General features: G+C 39.6%; 1 protein-coding gene across 34 annotated transcripts in view; it reads right to left on the minus strand.

The window, feature by feature from the left end:
* Positions 1–17,912, minus strand: part of TNS3 (tensin 3) — a 176,420-nt gene that overhangs the window by 115,933 nt on the left and 42,575 nt on the right. For all 34 annotated transcript variants that reach the window (XR_014943503.1, XM_085540051.1, XM_085540028.1 and 31 more), the window contains one exon: positions 11,942–12,053. Coding sequence is in view for 9 of the 34 variants with exons in the window: in XM_085540051.1 (XP_085396177.1) it covers positions 11,942–12,053 (112 nt within the window). In the remaining 25 variants the exon portion in view is untranslated. The remainder of the gene's footprint in view (positions 1–11,941; positions 12,054–17,912) is intronic.

A 17,912-nucleotide genomic window follows, 5' to 3' on the forward strand; every position in this document is an offset into this window, starting at 1 on the left:
GGCAGCACTCCCTCAGCCCACAGCTGCTTCTGACTCAAACTAAACATTTATGTTACTTCCAGAGAAATGGATTACCTCAAAGATAAGACTTCCACAGAAGCTGAATTAATTTTCAATCATTTTTGCAAAAAGTCCTGAAAACTAGAGATGTACTTACAGAAGACATCTAAAGAAAAAATAAATAAAATAAAATAAAATAAAATAAAATAAAATAAAATAAAATAAAATAAAATAAAATAAAATAAAATAATGTAGCATTATGCCATAATCATGCAAATGACACCTCGCTGGTAGAAAAAAAGAATCTGTAATGCAAAAGTATATGAATAATAGAGCATATTCAGTACATCATATGCATTATATGTAAGGGAAAATACATGCAACTTACAGTTGCTGGCAATCTTCAGACAAATTTTACAAGGAAAACAGCATTCATCTCTTTTCAGGAATACAACCCAACTGTTGTTGAACTATAAAATATATCTGAACCAATCCTAGGACTTAACATTGCACTCAGAAGGGGTACTTCAGTTCTAAAACTCAACAACTTGAAGTTGTCACAAACACAACTTTCATCATGATTTTCACTTGTTTTTCTTTTTCTATGTTTTTTGATTTCTTTGTATGACAAGATAATTCAAAAATCCTTACTGTCAGAAACTTGGGATTCAGACAGAAGGAAGAGAACAGACCAGGTGCATCAATGGCTGCGCACCTTAAATAGACCACGTTGTTGTTGGATGGGACACAACTGACTAGAAGAGGGAGGAATATACTGAACAGCAAGGGGTCTAGGCTCACCACTAGGGCTTTAAACTGGATTTGATGGGGAGAAGGGGATGCAATTCTGAGTGACAGAGAGGAGCCAGAAAGCACTGTCACTTCAGGAAGTAGATGGGGAAAAACTCAGATTTATCACAGAAGATTATGGAAAGGCTCCTCCAAGAATGTAACGCAGCCAACACCCAAGCTGAAGTGCTTTATCTCTAAATTGGCGAGAGATGAATTTCAAAAAATGATTATTTATTCAGTGGATAAAGAATTGGTTGGATGGTCCCAGCCCAGTTGTGGTCAACTTTCCTATATCCAGATAGAGACCAGTCAGAATCATTAAGGTTGGTAAGACCACCAAGATCTGGATCAACTATCAACACATACCTATGACCATGTTGTTCAGTGTGACGTCTACCCCTTTCTTGAAGTTCAGCAGGGATGGTGACTCCACTACCTCCCTGGGCAGCCCGTTCCAATACTCTTTCTGAAAATCATATTTTTTCCCTAATATCCAGCCTGAACCATCTCTGATACATTAAGGCCTTTTGCCCTGCTACAAGTAACCTGGAAAAAGAGGCCAAACCCCATCTTGCTATAACCCATATTGAGGCAATGAAGTGATAATAATGTCTCCCTTGAGCCTCCTCTCCTCTGAAGAAACAATCCCAGTTCCCTCAGCCTCTTCTCATAAGACTCATGTTTCAGACCCTTTACCAGCTTTGTAGCCCTTCTTTGAACATGCTCCAGGGCCTCAATGTCTTTCTTGTAGTAAGGGGCCCAAAACTGAACACAGTACTCAAGGTGTGGCCTTACGAGCATCCAGTAGAGGGGGATGATCACCTCCCTAGACCTAGTGACTATACTATTTCTATATACAAGACAGGATGCCACTAGCCTTCTTGGCCATCTGGCACACTGCTGGCTCACATTCAGACAACTATCAACTACTATCCCCTGATCCTTTTCTTCCACGTAGCTTGCCAGTCACTCTGTTCAAAGCCTCTAGTGGTACATAAAATTTCTGTAACTGAAATGCAGGACTCAGCAATTCAGTCTTCTTAAAGCTCAAACAACTGGATTCAGCTCATTGATCCAGCCCATCCAGATTCCTCTGTAGAGCCTTCCTACTCTCAGGCAGATTGACACTTCCTCATGAGTTGTGTGCCCCAGAGGTCTGCCTTGGGATGCATGCCCTTCAGCATCTTTATCAGTGACATACACAGTGGGATTGAGAGCACCCTCAGGTTTGTTGATGACACCAAGCTGAGTGGTGCACTTGACAAAACAGAAGGAAGTCATCTGGAGGGATCTGGACAAGCTTGAAAACTGGGGTTACATAAGCCAAATAAGATTTAACAAAGCCAAATGGAAAGTGTTACACTTGGATCGTGGCAATCCCAGACATATGTACAGATGTGTACATGTGAAAAGAACTCACTAAGAGCAGCCCTGGAGAGAAGGACCTAGGGGGTCCTGATGGACAAAAAAGACACGAGCCAGCACTTTGTGCTTGCAGTTCAGAAGGCCAAAAGTATTCTGGGCTGCATCAAAAGAGAGGTGGTCAGCAGAGTGAGGGAGGTGATTATCCCATTCTACTCTGCACTTTTAAGGTCCATCTGGAGTACTGCATCCAGGTCTGGGGCCCCAGCTAAGGAATGATGAAGAGCTGTTGCAGAGGGTCCAGAGGAAGGCTATAGATAAGATCAAAGGGCTGGAGCATCTCCGCTATGAAAAAAGGTCAAGAGAGTTGGGCTTTTTCAGCTTGGAAAAGAGAAAGCTCTTTTACTGTGGCCTTACAGTAATTGAAAGAAGCTTATAAGCAGGACATGGACCAACTGTTTACACAGTCTAGTAACAAAAGGACAAGGAGAATTGGCTTTTAAACTAAAAGAAGGGAAATCTAGGTTAGATGTTAGGAAGAAATTCTTTACTCTGAAGGTGGTGAGACACTGGAAAAGGCTGCCCAGAGAAGCTGTAGATGCCCCATCCCTGAAGGCATGCAAGGTCAGGCTGGATAGGGTGCTGGGTAGCCTGATCTAGTGGCTGGCAACCCTGCCTGCAGCAGGGGCTCAGAACTAAATAACTTCAAAATTCCCTTCCAATCCTAGCCATAGTATGATTCTTTAATATATAGCAAGCAGTTAAGAGACAATTCTGTTTGATATCTTACTGAACACTAAGAATGAGCATTTGCCCTCAAAACAGGTACTACACAGCACTTGACATTCGTGTTTTTTTACCTTCCAAGTGAGAAGTAACAGATCACAGGCATTCTTGAAGGAAGCTTTCTTTCCCTTTGCATTTGCAATTCAACTTTGCCAATATAGAAACATGCTATTACAGCTACTTTCAATAGCAATGAGTCCTTGATTATCCACAACAAAGTAGAATCTAATCCAACCATATAAAAAGGCATAACATTGTCATTAACCTGGTTGAAATGCTTCTACACCAATGCATGCAGCCTGGGAAATAAGCATAAGAGTCACAAAGTGATAGCAGTATTAGAAAACTATGACCTAACTGCTACCACAGAAACACAGTGGAACAATTCACATAACATGAGTACAACTACTGTAGGCCACAAGCTTTTAGAAGCAATAGAGAAGGTAGAAAGGGTGAGGGGGCTGCTTTCTATGCTAAGAAGATACAATCGCAAAGAGCTGCCTCTGAAAAAGTCAGAAACAGGTTGAGAGCTTGTGAGTTAAAATCAGCAACAAGACCAATGAAGGACATCTGGTGGTCAGGGTCTCCTACAGGCTGCCTGATCAAGGGGAGCCTGTTGATGAGAGGCCTTCTTGCTTCAGCTTCAAGAGGCATCAGACTAGGAGGCTCTCGCCCTCATGGGACAATTTTAACTATTCAGGTGCTAGGAAATGTACACGGTAAGCTGTAAGCAATCCAGGAGACTTCTGAAGAGAGAAGGATTTCCTTATTCAAGGTACTGGACAGAAAAACCAGAGGTGAAGCACTACCGGGTATGGTGCTCATCAACATGGAGGGAGATCATTAAAGAGATCAATATCAGAGGCAGTCAGCTGTGGTGATTGGGTCCTGATCAAGTTTGACATCTTAAGAAACATGGGCCTGGCAAAGAGCAGAATAAGGACTGAACTTCAGGAGAGCAAACTCCAGGCTGTTTGAAGAATTACTGTGTGAGATCCCCTTGAAAATTACCTTTAAGGACAAAAGGACAGTACAGATTAGCAGCACTTCAAAGATATCTCTCTGAGAGCACAAGAGTTCTCCCTCTCTAGGATAACAAGCAGCAGAGGCAGCTGAGTAATTACCTGCTAGTCAAACTGACCAAAGAGAATGAAAACTGTAAGCAGTAGAAGTAGGGATGTGTGGTCTGGGGCACTGTCCAGATGGACAGAGATCAGGAAAGCAACAGTGCAGATGGAAGTGAACTTAGTAAGAGGTGTGAAAAGTAACAAAGGATTCTTACAGGTATGTTGGTCAGAACAGGAAAGGAGAGTATATCCTCTCTGAGGGGGAGGGGAAAACCAGCTGCTTCAGACATGGAGAAGGCTTTAGGAACTTAATGAGTTCCTTGTGTCTGTCTTTAGTTCTAGACAGGCTTTCCATACCTTTTGTGTCCTTGAACTTACAGGCTAGGCTCAGAGTCAGAGATCACCTCATGAGGTTAAATGCGTACAAGCTGTGATGCCAAACAACACTCATTCCAGAGTCCTGAAGGAGCTGCCTGATGTGGTTGCCAAGCCACGCTCCATGATACCTGAAAAGCTGTAGCTATCAGGAAAAGTCCCTAGTGACTGGAAAGGGAAGGTCTGGGATTACCCTGACCCATGTACAGACTGGGAGAAACACTTCTTAAGAGCCGCTTTACCAAGGAAAACATAGGGGTCCAGGCACAAGGACTGGCTAAGGGAGGGGTTGATTTTAAACTGAAAGAGGAAACATTCAGATTAGATGTAAGGTTAAGGTCTTTTGATTTTTTGGTGGTTTTTTGTTGTTGTTTGTGGTTTTGTGTTTTGTTGTTGTTTTTTTTTTACTAAGATGATGTTGAGGTCCTGGAATAGGATGCCCAGGCCCTGGATACATTCAGGGCCAAGTTGGATGGGGCACTGGGCAGCCTGATTTAGTGGCTGGCAACCCTGCCAGCAGCTTGGGGGTGGAACTAGATGAAGTCTGTGGTCCCTTCCAACCCAAGCTATTCTATGATTCTAGGATTAGTACGCTGACATGCAGTTTTTACCGTACCCAAATTCAGTCTTTTTTTTTTTTTTTTTAATAGCACTAGCACATCTGTGTCAAAGTACAGCAGAAACAGTAAAGCATAGACATTTCAGTCAGTACTTTGATAATTTCTTTTCTGAGTAGCATCTCCTCCATGCAGCAAGTATTTTCCAGAAAATCCCAGGTCTGTGTTTGGTTCAGAAGAAAAGACATCCATTAAGAAACCAAATCAGGATGTTCTGACAAATGCACAGCGAGGCCACCACAGTGAGGCTCTTCCTCCAGATTTTTTACTTGACATGACTATACAGTAAATGAACTCTCCTGCAGATGAAACACTCCACTCACAGACAAAAACAGTGAAAAATCTTTATTAAGAGAAAAGCAGTTCATCACAGTTGCTGCAATAGTTTGTTCTTCCCCTCTACTCCCACATCTTCCTAGTTTCCAGGAACACTTTAACCATTTTGCTTCCTACTGATTTTGCTGTGTAATTTATGTTTGTCATTTTAACTGCCTTCTGTGAATTACTAGGTGTTGTGAATTTTATTTCTTGATTTCTGGAGAGTTCAGTTGTTTTCTTGATGCTGGTTTGTTTCATTTCCATTTATACTGTTACAATGGCAGAATGCTAGTACTGTGAAAATGCTCACTTCTTTTTTTAATTAAAAACTCATACAGCAACTATTTGGTCACATTTTTTAAGCTTCGTAATTGCAAGTCAGGTACAAAATTATTGAAACTTACTCCAGTCTGGAACTGAAGGCGGGTTTTAGCCCTCCTTCATCTGACTTAAAAAGAAGATCCAATGTTGCAACACTCCATCCAGAAATGCATTTCAACAAGACTATGGCTCATCGTTGCCAGTAGCCCACATTTTTTCTTACAGTTCAAGATAGTATGAGCAGTACTGTAAGGTCTAGGAAGTTTGCACGCTCATCATGAATTAGGGACTTACACTAAAAGAAAGGCCCAGACAAACACTGGTTTAAAATGGATGACCTTCAGAACAAGAAAAACAACTTTCTTGAAAAACTGTTCGTTATACAGATAAGACCTAACATGTCTTCATGTTTTGATTCACAGCAATTCTTAATCTCTTACATTGTAAGAGAGTCTCAGAGATCTTCAAGGAAAGAAACCATCACGTGATACTAAGATCATCAGCACGATACTTAAGTAAAAGTTGTTGGCATCTACTTTAAGAATTTAGATTGCTTTTATCTTAAAAATGACCAAAAAAACCAGCAAGGACTGCATAAAAACCAGCTACCAACTCACCTCTCAGCAATCTACAAGGCTCAGATTCTGAATGCATCTAAATGTGGTTATGTTTGTAGCCCATCTTATTTTATGGAAGTTTTCTTCAGTTTTGCAACTCATTCTCACTATACACTATATTCTCTAATGTGTTATGCCATCTGTGATGCGGCTTGGTCACTACAATCATTAAACATTACACAAAATGCTTCCCCTTATTTTTTTTTTCCCTATTTAATTTTCTAAGGGAGTAGGAACTCACCTTATGTTAACAGACTTAAAGTTCTCTTAAATGCCCATACACTTTTCAGTGTCACAGCAACACCATGCCAATTTTAAAATGTGATTTAAGCCAGCAGGTGGTTAAGCATGACAGTTTTTTGCTCACTCTTCCCCCTTCCCAGTGTGATGGGAGAGAGAATAAGGGAAAGAAAAAACACAAGTAGGACTTGTGGGCTGATGAGATAAAAAATAATTATGATAATACATATATACGAATATATTAACAAGCGATGAACAAGCAATTGCTACCCCACAACTAATGCCTAGGCAGCCCCCCTAGAAGTGGAAGAGAGATAAAGAGAGATATGAACTCTCATCCACTTCAAAATTTCTGCTTGATATCATTTGGAATATCCTTTTGGCCACATTAAGATAACTGTCTTAATTATGCTTCCTCCCAGCTCCTTGGGTCCTTCACTGTGAATAGTTTTGTCTCTATACACAGAGGGTGGTGATGCACTGGAACAGGTTGCCCAAGGAAGCTGTGGATGCCCCATCCATGGACGCATTCAAGGCCAGAATGGATGTGGCTCTGGGCAGCCTGATTTACTGGTTGGCAACCCTGCACACAGCAGAGGGATTGAAACTACATGTGGTCCTTTGCAACCCAGGCCATTCTATGATTCTATACAACACTTCTTGGCTGCAAATAGGGGAAAAAAATAAATAAATCGTGTGTTATTATTTTTCTACTTGAACCAAAATACACCATCATGCCAGTCGCTCATACAAAAACAATTCTATTCCAGCTGAAACTAAGACATACAGATTCTCTCAGCACCCCAGAGTGCTGTGCTTTAGCAGTGATGCTTATGTGCCACTTGTTTAGGAACTGAAATTCTACAATCAGTTCTACTGGGACCACTTCAAAATATATTTCCTGAGCCAGTGCGTTCATGTCTAGGTTACATCAATAAAAAGATACCCAAGTTAATCTGAAGCAATGTTACTTTTAGTTCAAAGTCTGGATTAAGGAATGCTTGTATTGCATGTTAGGCCTCAATGCCAGCATTTAAAAGTTAATTTAATCATTACCTGGACAGGAGGGGTGGTTCACCAAGCAGAAGTGTGACAAGTGTTTCAATTCATCATTATTTCACTTACCAGTAGTCTAAGGTATAAGGCATACTGCATTATTGACAGCTATTCCTATTTCCCAAACATGTAACCAACTTTCTTATTTGTCAGGAAAGGGCTAGGAAGATTCAGAGTATCTAAAAACCACTCAAAACCTGCTCTATGCTAACAGTCACTGGGTTACAACATAACAAAGCTGGGACAAGCTATATTAAAAAAAAAAACAACCCAAACATGGTAAATACATAAAAGTTACATAGTTACAACAGCTTGCTTGCAAATGAAGTAAAATATTAAATATCTGTAATCTAGGTTAAATGAATGAAGTTCAAAATGAATTAGGAAACTTTTATAATATTGCAGACTTTTGGACAATTATGCAAATACACACAGCTAGGTTGTTTACCTGCTCAGCCCTGCACTAAGTTTAACTGTAAAGCAGAGAAATTATCAAATGTAGCTCAAAAGCATTCAAGTTTGAGGTACTACTGAAAAGACACAGGTAATCACATGGTCCTCAGTTTAATGTAGCAAGTGCAGGTAACACAAACATCAACTACTAAATAACAATTCTTCACAATGAATAGCTGCATCAAACAGTTCAGTTCTAATTATGTTTACCAGGCAGGGAAGAAATGATTAGCTCGCTCATTTTTAAATCTTCCATTTTTTACTGCTGCTTTTGTAGACCTCAATAAATATGAATCATTGTTACCAAGTATGTTTTTCTGAGGTGGGATAAAGTACATAACAATAAGGTAACATATTCCTTCAAGCATAACTGATAGCTATTCATTTTTCATAGAAACTTTTTAGGCACTGAGTTCAGAACTGGACACAAGCAAAGGACACATTTTACAAGACTGAGCTCAACACCTCCCAGAACAGCAGCTGCTACATAGTAATAAAAACTCATTTAGCTATTACAATATTGAATTACAGCCACCTTCTTGCAACAAGCAGATAATTCATCCCTAGAGAAACAGAAAACGCTACAATCTGACCAACCTGGAACCTTTCCCTTTACCTCATTTCTCTCCATATAACTTTCTTTTAGCCAATCAAATACTACAAGTTCTGGAAGGAATTTGCATTCAATACAAACAGCTATCATGTTCTCTGCACAAATTAATACACAAAGGAATTCCAGTTGTTTTTAACAAGCTTTTCTTCTCCCTGTCTTCCTCCCATGTCAATTTGCTCACTTTAATACAACACCAGGGAGAATTTACCAGAAGCAGAAGAATCGAGATTTAGCTCTGAAACAGCTAGTTTATTTTTCTTCATATTTAAATTAACTGCACTAGGTTTTATTTCAAACACTTCAGAGCTGGCAAAGAAAAAGACAACTTTGATTTCTGTCATTTCCAAAATTCTGCTTTACAAAGCCCACATTTTAAGTTAAATTAAAAATGGATTCCTACTAAATTGAAATTAATAGTAGTCATCGCTCCACTCTGTACAGCTCCCTTTCCTTTTCATCTCTCAAATGAAGTGCCATGCAACTAAAATTCACCAACACTAAATAAGGATGATAAGTCTGCTGCATGTTTGTAACAGGAAAGAAGAAAAACAAAACAGAAACAGCAGGAAAGAAAAGGCCTAGTCTAGTGGTTGGCAACTTTGCCCACAGCAGGAAGACTGAAACAAGATGATCTTTGAGGTCCTTTTCAACCCAAACCATTCTATGAATGATTCCATGAGGAGGATGGGAAGGGTGAAACACTACGTACTATCAAGGGTTCCTTCTCTACAAAAGACCTACAAAACCTGTAAGAAGTTAATATGGAATTGTCATTATATTGCATTTCAATATCATTTTTAGTAAACTAGCTTTTCTCCCCAGATCATTCCCAGTGTTTTTGGTTTTAGGCCCATCTCCCTACCCTCTTCCTTTCTTCCCCTTCCCCCTTTCTCAGGACACAGGTCAGTGGGTCCCCTGGCCTATTATCATAGAATTGATTGGGTTGAAAGGGACCTCAGGAATCATCAAGCTCCAACACCCCTGCCATAAGCAGGGCTACCAACCTCAACATCTAATACTAGACCAGGCTGCCCAGCACCCCATCCAACCTGGCCTTGAACACCTCCAGGGACAGGATCCACAACCTCACTGGGCAGCCTGTTCCAGCACCTCACCACTCTCTGGGAAGAACTTAACCCTGATATCCATCCTAATTTTTCCCTCCTTCAACTTAAAACCATTTACCGTTGTCTTGCTATTGTCTACCCTTTAAAAGAGTTGACTCCCTTCCTCCTTATAGGATCCCTTTAGGAATTGAAAGCCTGCTGCCTTCTCTTCTTCAGACTGAACAAACCCAGCTCCCTTAGCCTGTCTCCATAGGGGAGGCGCTCCAGCCCTCTGATCATCTTTGTAGCCCTCCTCTAGTCACAGAATTGGGCTAAACCAGCCCATAAACTGCTGACACACAGTATGTCAATCTCCATCTTCCAGCTCTGGGCTATAAGGACTCAAATTCACAGCAACCTGGCAAACACTTTTTCTATTCCCACTTCCAGAGGCCTTTTTCTTCAGGAATACCAGCACATCATTTCTAACAATAAACCTCACCAAGAGGGTCTTGATAGAATTCTCCCAACTAAGCAGGCATCACAGTTTTATGATTTTTGTTGTTGGCATTCCAAATCATAACATCTTGTAGCACTCTTGGAGTTAAAGAGTTAATGCTGCAATCCCCCATGGGCTGTCAATAGTTCTGGGTACTTGCCCCAAAAGAGAAGAACTGCAGCTTCCAGAAGACTTCATTGTTCCATTTTTCAGTTAGAGGAAAAGATAGAACTGACTGGGAGTCACAAGACTGCCCTCTTCCTTCTCCTTTTCTCTGCAGTGTGTGCTCCCTAGCTGTCTCATCTTTACCATTAGAGTAATGCCTTTGGTTTTTGGACACATTCTCTCCCATTTTATTTGTTTTATTAGCTTCAACTCCAACTATATTGGATTATATTGTGTTATCTCACATTCCCCTATTATATTTAGTAAACCAGTTTCCTCCCTTGGCTTGTAACTGCTGTTCTCTTTTTTTGGTGCATCTCTACCACTTCCCTATACCCTCTCTCAAGGGCATGGGTCCCTATGCTCTATAAGTCAAGGAACTAGACCAGAACTGTGACAGCAGGCTTCTTTCTCACAGTATTAGCAATTTCTACTAAGTTAAAAACAACTAAATCCTTAGAACTTCAGGACTAACCTCCAGAAAGACAGAATAAATGTTTTAAAGAAACGCATACATATAACTGCATATGATAACTTAACACTGAACAAACAAGGTTCATCCACACTGTTCACCCACAAAGTTCAGCAACACTTGTAGGAGGTAAAGAGCACATTCTTTCCACATTCAAACATCTTACTGCCCTCATTATCCCTCAGAGGGATCATAAGGTGCTGGAAGAGTGTGGGAGGGAAGGCACACAGCAAGAAATCCATCTAGAACATGCAGATGGTTCTAAAATCACTAAGCAAAAAAGATGCTGTTTTTTCCACCATGCATGAAAACACAAATGCATTCTCTTACTAGGAGGTAAACCATGCATGCAGAAAGTAGATAGACTGCTTTACTATTGTGTAGTTACAAGAGTTAAACATTAACCAGACTAAATCAGTACACTGGATCAATGCCCCTTTATATCAACAGCTTGCAGAAATCACTTATTGAGTATTCTCCAAATTTACTTCTGCCTTAAGTCTGTCCCACAAGTATCCCATGGAGAAGAGGCAAGTCTGTTCAATCCCACACAGAAAGGTGAAGAGTGAAGAACAGCAGTAACAAGCAGGCAACAGCAGAGGCAGTTAAGTCTCTAACCCATGCATCCAGAATGAGCATCTCTTCAATATTACAATGAGTGATTAGGCAGAAAGACTAAGCACTAGACTGAGACCATAACGCAGATGTAAAATGAAACAAACAACTGTTCTTGAGATTTTGGCAAAGTAATGCATGGAAAAGCCTTAATGGCTCAGTGAATCAGTGTCACTTCCCCAGTCAGAGGCTGAATTCCATCTGTCAGCCACTGAGCACACATCACTCACACGTTCCTAAGAGGCACTGGCTCAGTCTGGAACCCATCCTTATAGCTCAGTAATAAAAAACACATCATTATACAAGTCCAATTACCTATAGCAGCTCCTCTCCGACACTAAAACAAAATGAAAAAGCACTAATAAAAACAATGCACAGTACTGTGTAAAGGAAGGAAGTTATGTAACACTTATATTTAGTCCAGAAGGAAGTCTGGAGTCACTGATTCCTACAGATTTTAATATTATATGAGTTTTATTTCTTTTAATTTGCAAGAAATTTAACAGAGCACATCACACGTTACTCACCTCTGCATGAAATGCCTTGGCTATCAATTACTTGTTTGCAGAATCCACAAATTTTGGATTTCTTGAAGGATTTGTTTTTGAAAGTATGAGACTTTGGTGCTGTATCCCGAGGCTGGAAGAAAGAGGAATAACGTCAGATCTTCTCTCAGTTTTTCAGTCATACTCCTAAACATAACAGCAGCGTGTCTCTATTACTCTCTGTCTCACATGGGTTTTCCACTCTTAAAACAGGAAGTAACAAGTCATAAGAAACTTCTCATGCAAGACATTTTATATTCTTAATGCCAGATTCCCCTATGACAATCTTCCACAAAGAAATAAAGAATAATCTCCACAATAAGAACAGCCTTCTGACCTAAGGTCTCACTCATACAAAAAGCTGCACCAATTCAGCTTATACTGGTTAAAAATTAGCTAAGTAATATACTCAGTTATCATGGTAACTAATACAACTTGCCTTGTTGCAGCAGAGTTTGGATTCCTTACTAAGTGAAAAGCAGCAGAAGTAAACAGGCAAGTTTGATTTTTGGCAGTTTACTAAGTTGAAAATCAATTTTGCTTTCCCCTCCCCCCCCATATGAGAAAATACATTAAAGTTGGATTTTTTTTTTCCACAGTATGTCATAGTAACTGAAATATTATGTTAAAACATAACAATGAAATCTCTAATGAGGACAGAAATCAAAAAATGCCATATATGCTATGGCTTCTATAGGACTAATTATTATTATGGCTTTAAGTAACAGAACGCTTCTGGAAGCCTGAAACAGAGTCCATACGTCCTCTGGAAGCACTGTGGAATGAAGGATAATTAATTTTTCTGGTTCCTTCCTTTCATTAAAAAGTATTCAGCAAGTCAAAAGAATTACATGAAATAAGGCCATATTTCATGAAATGGGTTAGGAAAGTACAAAAAAAGGAACTTGTAAAGTCAGTAATATCATAATAACTACAGGATAAAACAAATCCTGCCTCTAAAAGTATCATTCACATTTTTACGGACATATTTCCCTATTAAAATCAGAATCCCCAGATACCTTTCCACAAAGATGCTCTCCAGCTTATCAACACCCAGTCTATATGTATATGCAGAACTGCACCACACCAGCACTCGTTTTTGTTAGATTTCATATGGTCAGCTCTCTAATTTGTCCCTGCAAGGTTTTTCTACCCTCCAGAGTTAACAGCTACTGCTATTCAATATCATCTGCAAACTTACTTCATAGCCATTGCAGTCCTGATTAAATTAAGGCCAGCAGAACCCCACTAGTGACTCTCCAGCAGCACAATATTATATTATTTACTGTAATGTTTTGTATACAATTACTGTTCCAAGCTTCAGTACAAGTGGGCCTGTATTCAACACTTCAACTACACCAATTTTCAGAAGCAAAAGTGTCTAAAAAGCAGAAAGCTAAAGTTGTCTCTCAACATACGTGCAGGCCAGACCTCTTGCTGAGGTTTTGTTCGTATGGATTAAGGGAAAGATTCACTGCATGATGCAATAAGGTTACACGGGACTTCTTCATGGTTTTAAGCAAAAAGGCCCTAGACAAAAAGTCATCTCTAAAAATGTCCATATTGAAGCTGCTGTGCAGGCACAAGAAGTATCTTAAAAATGATGTGTCACAGCCCTTGGGTACTTCTACATACTGTTTCAACATGAGCCCACCTGAAGCGTCAGAGGAGGCCTTAAGAGCATAACTGGCAGCAATAAACTCTGAGCAAGACATTTAAGTGTATTAATTTGCAGAACTTAACGAGGGAAACAGCAGAAGATCCCTTGTCAGTATAAGTACTGGAAAAAATGTTGGATAAATAAGTTTGAATTGTAATTACAGTATCACATTAGACACTCCAATCACTAACCACAAAAGGTAAGTCAAATTCCCTTACACCTCCCCATTTCTAAACTTGTTCAGATTTACATCAAGCTACATCATACTAAATTGAAGGCTGTTCTCATAATTTACATCAACAGTAAGCCATAAAGACAATGAGCTCCAGCAGAACAAAACCTGATGGAAAAAACAAACAAACAAAAAACCCACCACCCTTAAAATCTGTCAGGTCTTTTTTTCATAGAGTCACAGAAGCTTTAGAATTGGAAGCAACCCCTGAAGGTCGTCTAGCGGAACTCCAATGCAATAAACAGGGACACCACAGCTAGATCAGACTGCCCAGGGCCTCATACAGCTTCACCTTGAAAGTCTGCAGGGGACAGGAGATCAACCAAATCACCAGGTAACCTGTTCCAGTGCCTCATCACCCACCCTGTAAGAAATTTCTTCTTTACATCTAACATAAACCTATCCCCTCTGAGCCTGAAGCCAGGTCTCCAAACAATTCAGTTAAGTAGTTCACCTAGGAGACTCAGTACTCACAACTGTTTACATAAGAACTCTGTAACATACTGCAAAAACTCCTGGACCCACAGTTTCTTTATTATCATCTGGTACAGTTTCTTTAGCTCTTCACTAAGATGCCAACAAAAGGGGAAAGAAACAAAAAGAAAGCAAGCCACCATGGGAGGGAACAAGCAATTATTCCTTTTTTTCCCCCACAAAGCTCAAGGCTGGAATCTAAATTGTCTGCTAGGGGCAAAAACTGAAAGAAAACCATGCAGAACCACAAATTACAAACTGAGATCTTGCCCGCAGAGTAGACTGTAATTACAGCTGGTCACAACTGCTACCACTATGAGACGTCTCTTTTTCAAAACAGAAACTCTCTTCTGCTTACCACACAAGGAAATCAAGTATTTTTGGCCATTCTCTGTTCTCTATGGAATACAAAGTACAATGAAGATAGAAATTTACCCCATATTTACATCATCACAGCAGACTGTTTCAAGATTTTTTACAATCACCCTCAGCTATGATAAATTTCAAACATTTCTTATCACTGAGCATTTTCATTATGTAACAACATGCCCATGAACATCTGAATAAAAAAAATCATAGCAGATCTTTCAAGGCTGTATGAAACACTTCTGAGACACCTTGTATTTTACAAAAAGAGAAAGAATTTAAACAAAAAACCCTCCCTAGATTTCAATTAAACCAATAGTCACTAAAGCACTTAATATACAGGTATGTTTTGTTTTTGTTTTTTGCAAAACAGAAACAGCAAATCCTCCTTGATGGGATCTTAACATTGGATTATTAATTATTACACCCATGGAAGAGGCATTCACAACCTAATTTCCAAACACCATACTACATCAGTAACAATAAACAAAATATCAATGAAGAACAGAAAAGACCAACATCTCTACAACTCCAAGCACGTTTCCATCACACAGACTCCAAATGTGATAATGATGGTTAATGGTTAATATTTTGTTTCTTAAATGTAATATGACAAAAATCAAACCAGTAGAATCTCCAAGAGAAGTACAGACTTTTACTCTATTCCAGAAAAATGAATAAAAGACCTTTAGCTGACTATTCACAAACTCTACAATTCTACTTTCCTCCATGTCATCCAGATGGCAAATTACGCTTATGAGGAAATTCAATTTCCAATAAAATAAGATTTTATAAATGAAGCTGTAAATTCCAGATGTTACTTCATAAGAGGAAAAAAAAAAGGCAAGATCTGTTTGCATATTATTTCTCTACCTCCAAAACCTCTAATAGTCTACCTAATTTACTGTAGGCGGGAGGAAAAAAAAGGCCCCATAAACTTTCCCTATGTCAGATCCCACTGCCATATTTTACGGTCAAACACTATTCTTTCTTCTGTCTCCTCTAACTATCCAATTTTATAATTACCAGTTATCCTCTTAATGCACTTTTCTACTCCCAGTAGTAGCTTTAAATCACACTGTAGTATAATGACTGTTACTACTATTTGAAATACATGGGGAGTTGGTAGCAATGTATTAGCAGAATGGGTATTTCAAGTTATTTCCCGTGTATAACTGTACCAAATGGCATTAAATGAACTAGTATCATACACACATAAGTACACACAAGAAATAACACCAATGAATACATAAATTATGCAGTACCTATAGCACACTGCAAGAATATGAAACAGAAGGGGGAAATAAAATAAAATAGAAAAACCCAAAAGATTTTTTACAGAGATTGAAATAAGGCATTTCTGTCTTGCCCACATTTGAAATTATTTCTATTGTGATGGACATAGCACAGACAAAAAACAAAAATAGAACATACACAAATAGCTACTTAAACTATTATCACTACCCATTTACTAGTTAGCTTAAAAGAGACAGCAAAGTACCATGTTTATACCATATTTCTTCAAGGTATTTCATTACAAATGAAAGACAAGCAGTCCAAGCTAAAAAGACTCATTTGACTTGTTACTTTGACGAAGGAAGACAACATACAGTGAAAGTCAGACCAACTGGCTCTCTTCCTACACTCCTGCTGTACCGTGGACATTAGAAGATCCATCTCTGCCCAGTTATTAATTCTAGGTCCATGATTCCTTTACTGCTGAGCAGCTTAAGTGTAAAGCAATCCTGAGGTGTTGGTGACAGTATATTCAGAATGAGCCACTGGTGTGCCATAGCAGCCAAGAGGGCAAACCATACTTTGGATTGCATGAAACACAGCACTGGCAGGCAGTCAAAGGCAATGGCTCTCACACTGTATTCAGCATTGTTGCAGCCTAACCTTGAACAGTGTGTGTACAGTTCTGGGCTCCACAATACAAAGAGAATATGAAAGTGCTTGAAGTGTCACCACAGAAGAACAATAAAGCTGTAGAAAGACTGGAAAGCATGTTTTGTAAAGAGAGGGTTGAGGACACTCGGGCTGCCTAGACTAGACAAAAGGAGGCTGAGAGGCAATTTCATCACTCTCTACAACTTCCTGAAGAAGGAAGGCAGAGAAGGAGGTGCCCATCTCTGCTCTCTAGTTACCAAAGACGGTGCAAAAGAATGGCACAAATCTGCCCCAAAGGGGAGGGTCAGACTGGATGTAAGGAAAAAGCCTATCAAGAGGGTGGTAAAGTACAGTAACAGGCTTCCCTAGTGAAGCGGTCCATGTTCCATGCCTGCGACTGTTCAAGTAGCCCTTAATATCATGCTTTACCTTGATGTTAGCCCTGAAGCAGTCAAGACATTGGACCTGATGGTCTTCAGAGATCCCTTCGCTATTCTAAGAGTTTGTACTACTGAATTATTCTAAGACTTTCAAGAATTCTAATTCTAAGAGTCCTTCCTCTGGACCTGCTGGAGCACAGCAGGGATAATGTACAAAGAAAGGCTGATGGATCTGATTTTATTCAGCCTGGAGAAGGCTCCAGGAAAACCTCCCTGAAGTCTTCAAGTACTCAAAAGGAGCTCACACAAACAAGGAGGAGGCCAATTTGTTACACAGACAGATACAGGATAAAGGGAAATGGTTTTAAACTAGAAGAGAGGAGATTTAGATTAGATATTAGGAGGAAATGCTTTACTCAGAGGGTGGTGAGACACTGGAATAAGTTGACCAGAGAAATTGCGGATGCCTCATCGCTGCAGTCACTTAAGGCCAGGTTGGATGTGGCCATAGGCAACTTGATCTAGAATAGCTGACAACTTTGCCCACAGCAAGGGAGTTAGAAATGGATAATCTTTAAGGCCCCTTCCAACCCAATCCATTCTATGGTTTTAATTCCACTACTTCTGTCAAACCTGGAACACGTTGGTTCTTTCTGTCCCCACATTTTTTGTGGCAATTCTCAATTATTTTAAGTATCTTCATTAAAGCAAATTCCCACTGCTTCTAACAAGGGACAGTTTCTTATGCTGCAGGATTGTGTGACTAGTTCTGCTTTAAACTTACCTACCATATTTATATTTCCATAAAACCTTGATCAAATTCCTCATAAACTTTTTGTTTCTCAAATTGAAAAGTCCCAATCCCCTCCGACTCCTGACCAAAATCAGCTGTCATATTCCCCCCAAACATTTTAGTAACTGCTTTCTATTCATCCTCTCCTTTTCCACCAC

The sequence above is a fragment of the Coturnix japonica genome, chromosome 2 (genome assembly GCF_054131305.1).
Source record: "Coturnix japonica strain WE chromosome 2, WE-NBRP24, whole genome shotgun sequence".
NCBI classification, from domain to species: Eukaryota; Metazoa; Chordata; class Aves; order Galliformes; family Phasianidae; genus Coturnix; species Coturnix japonica.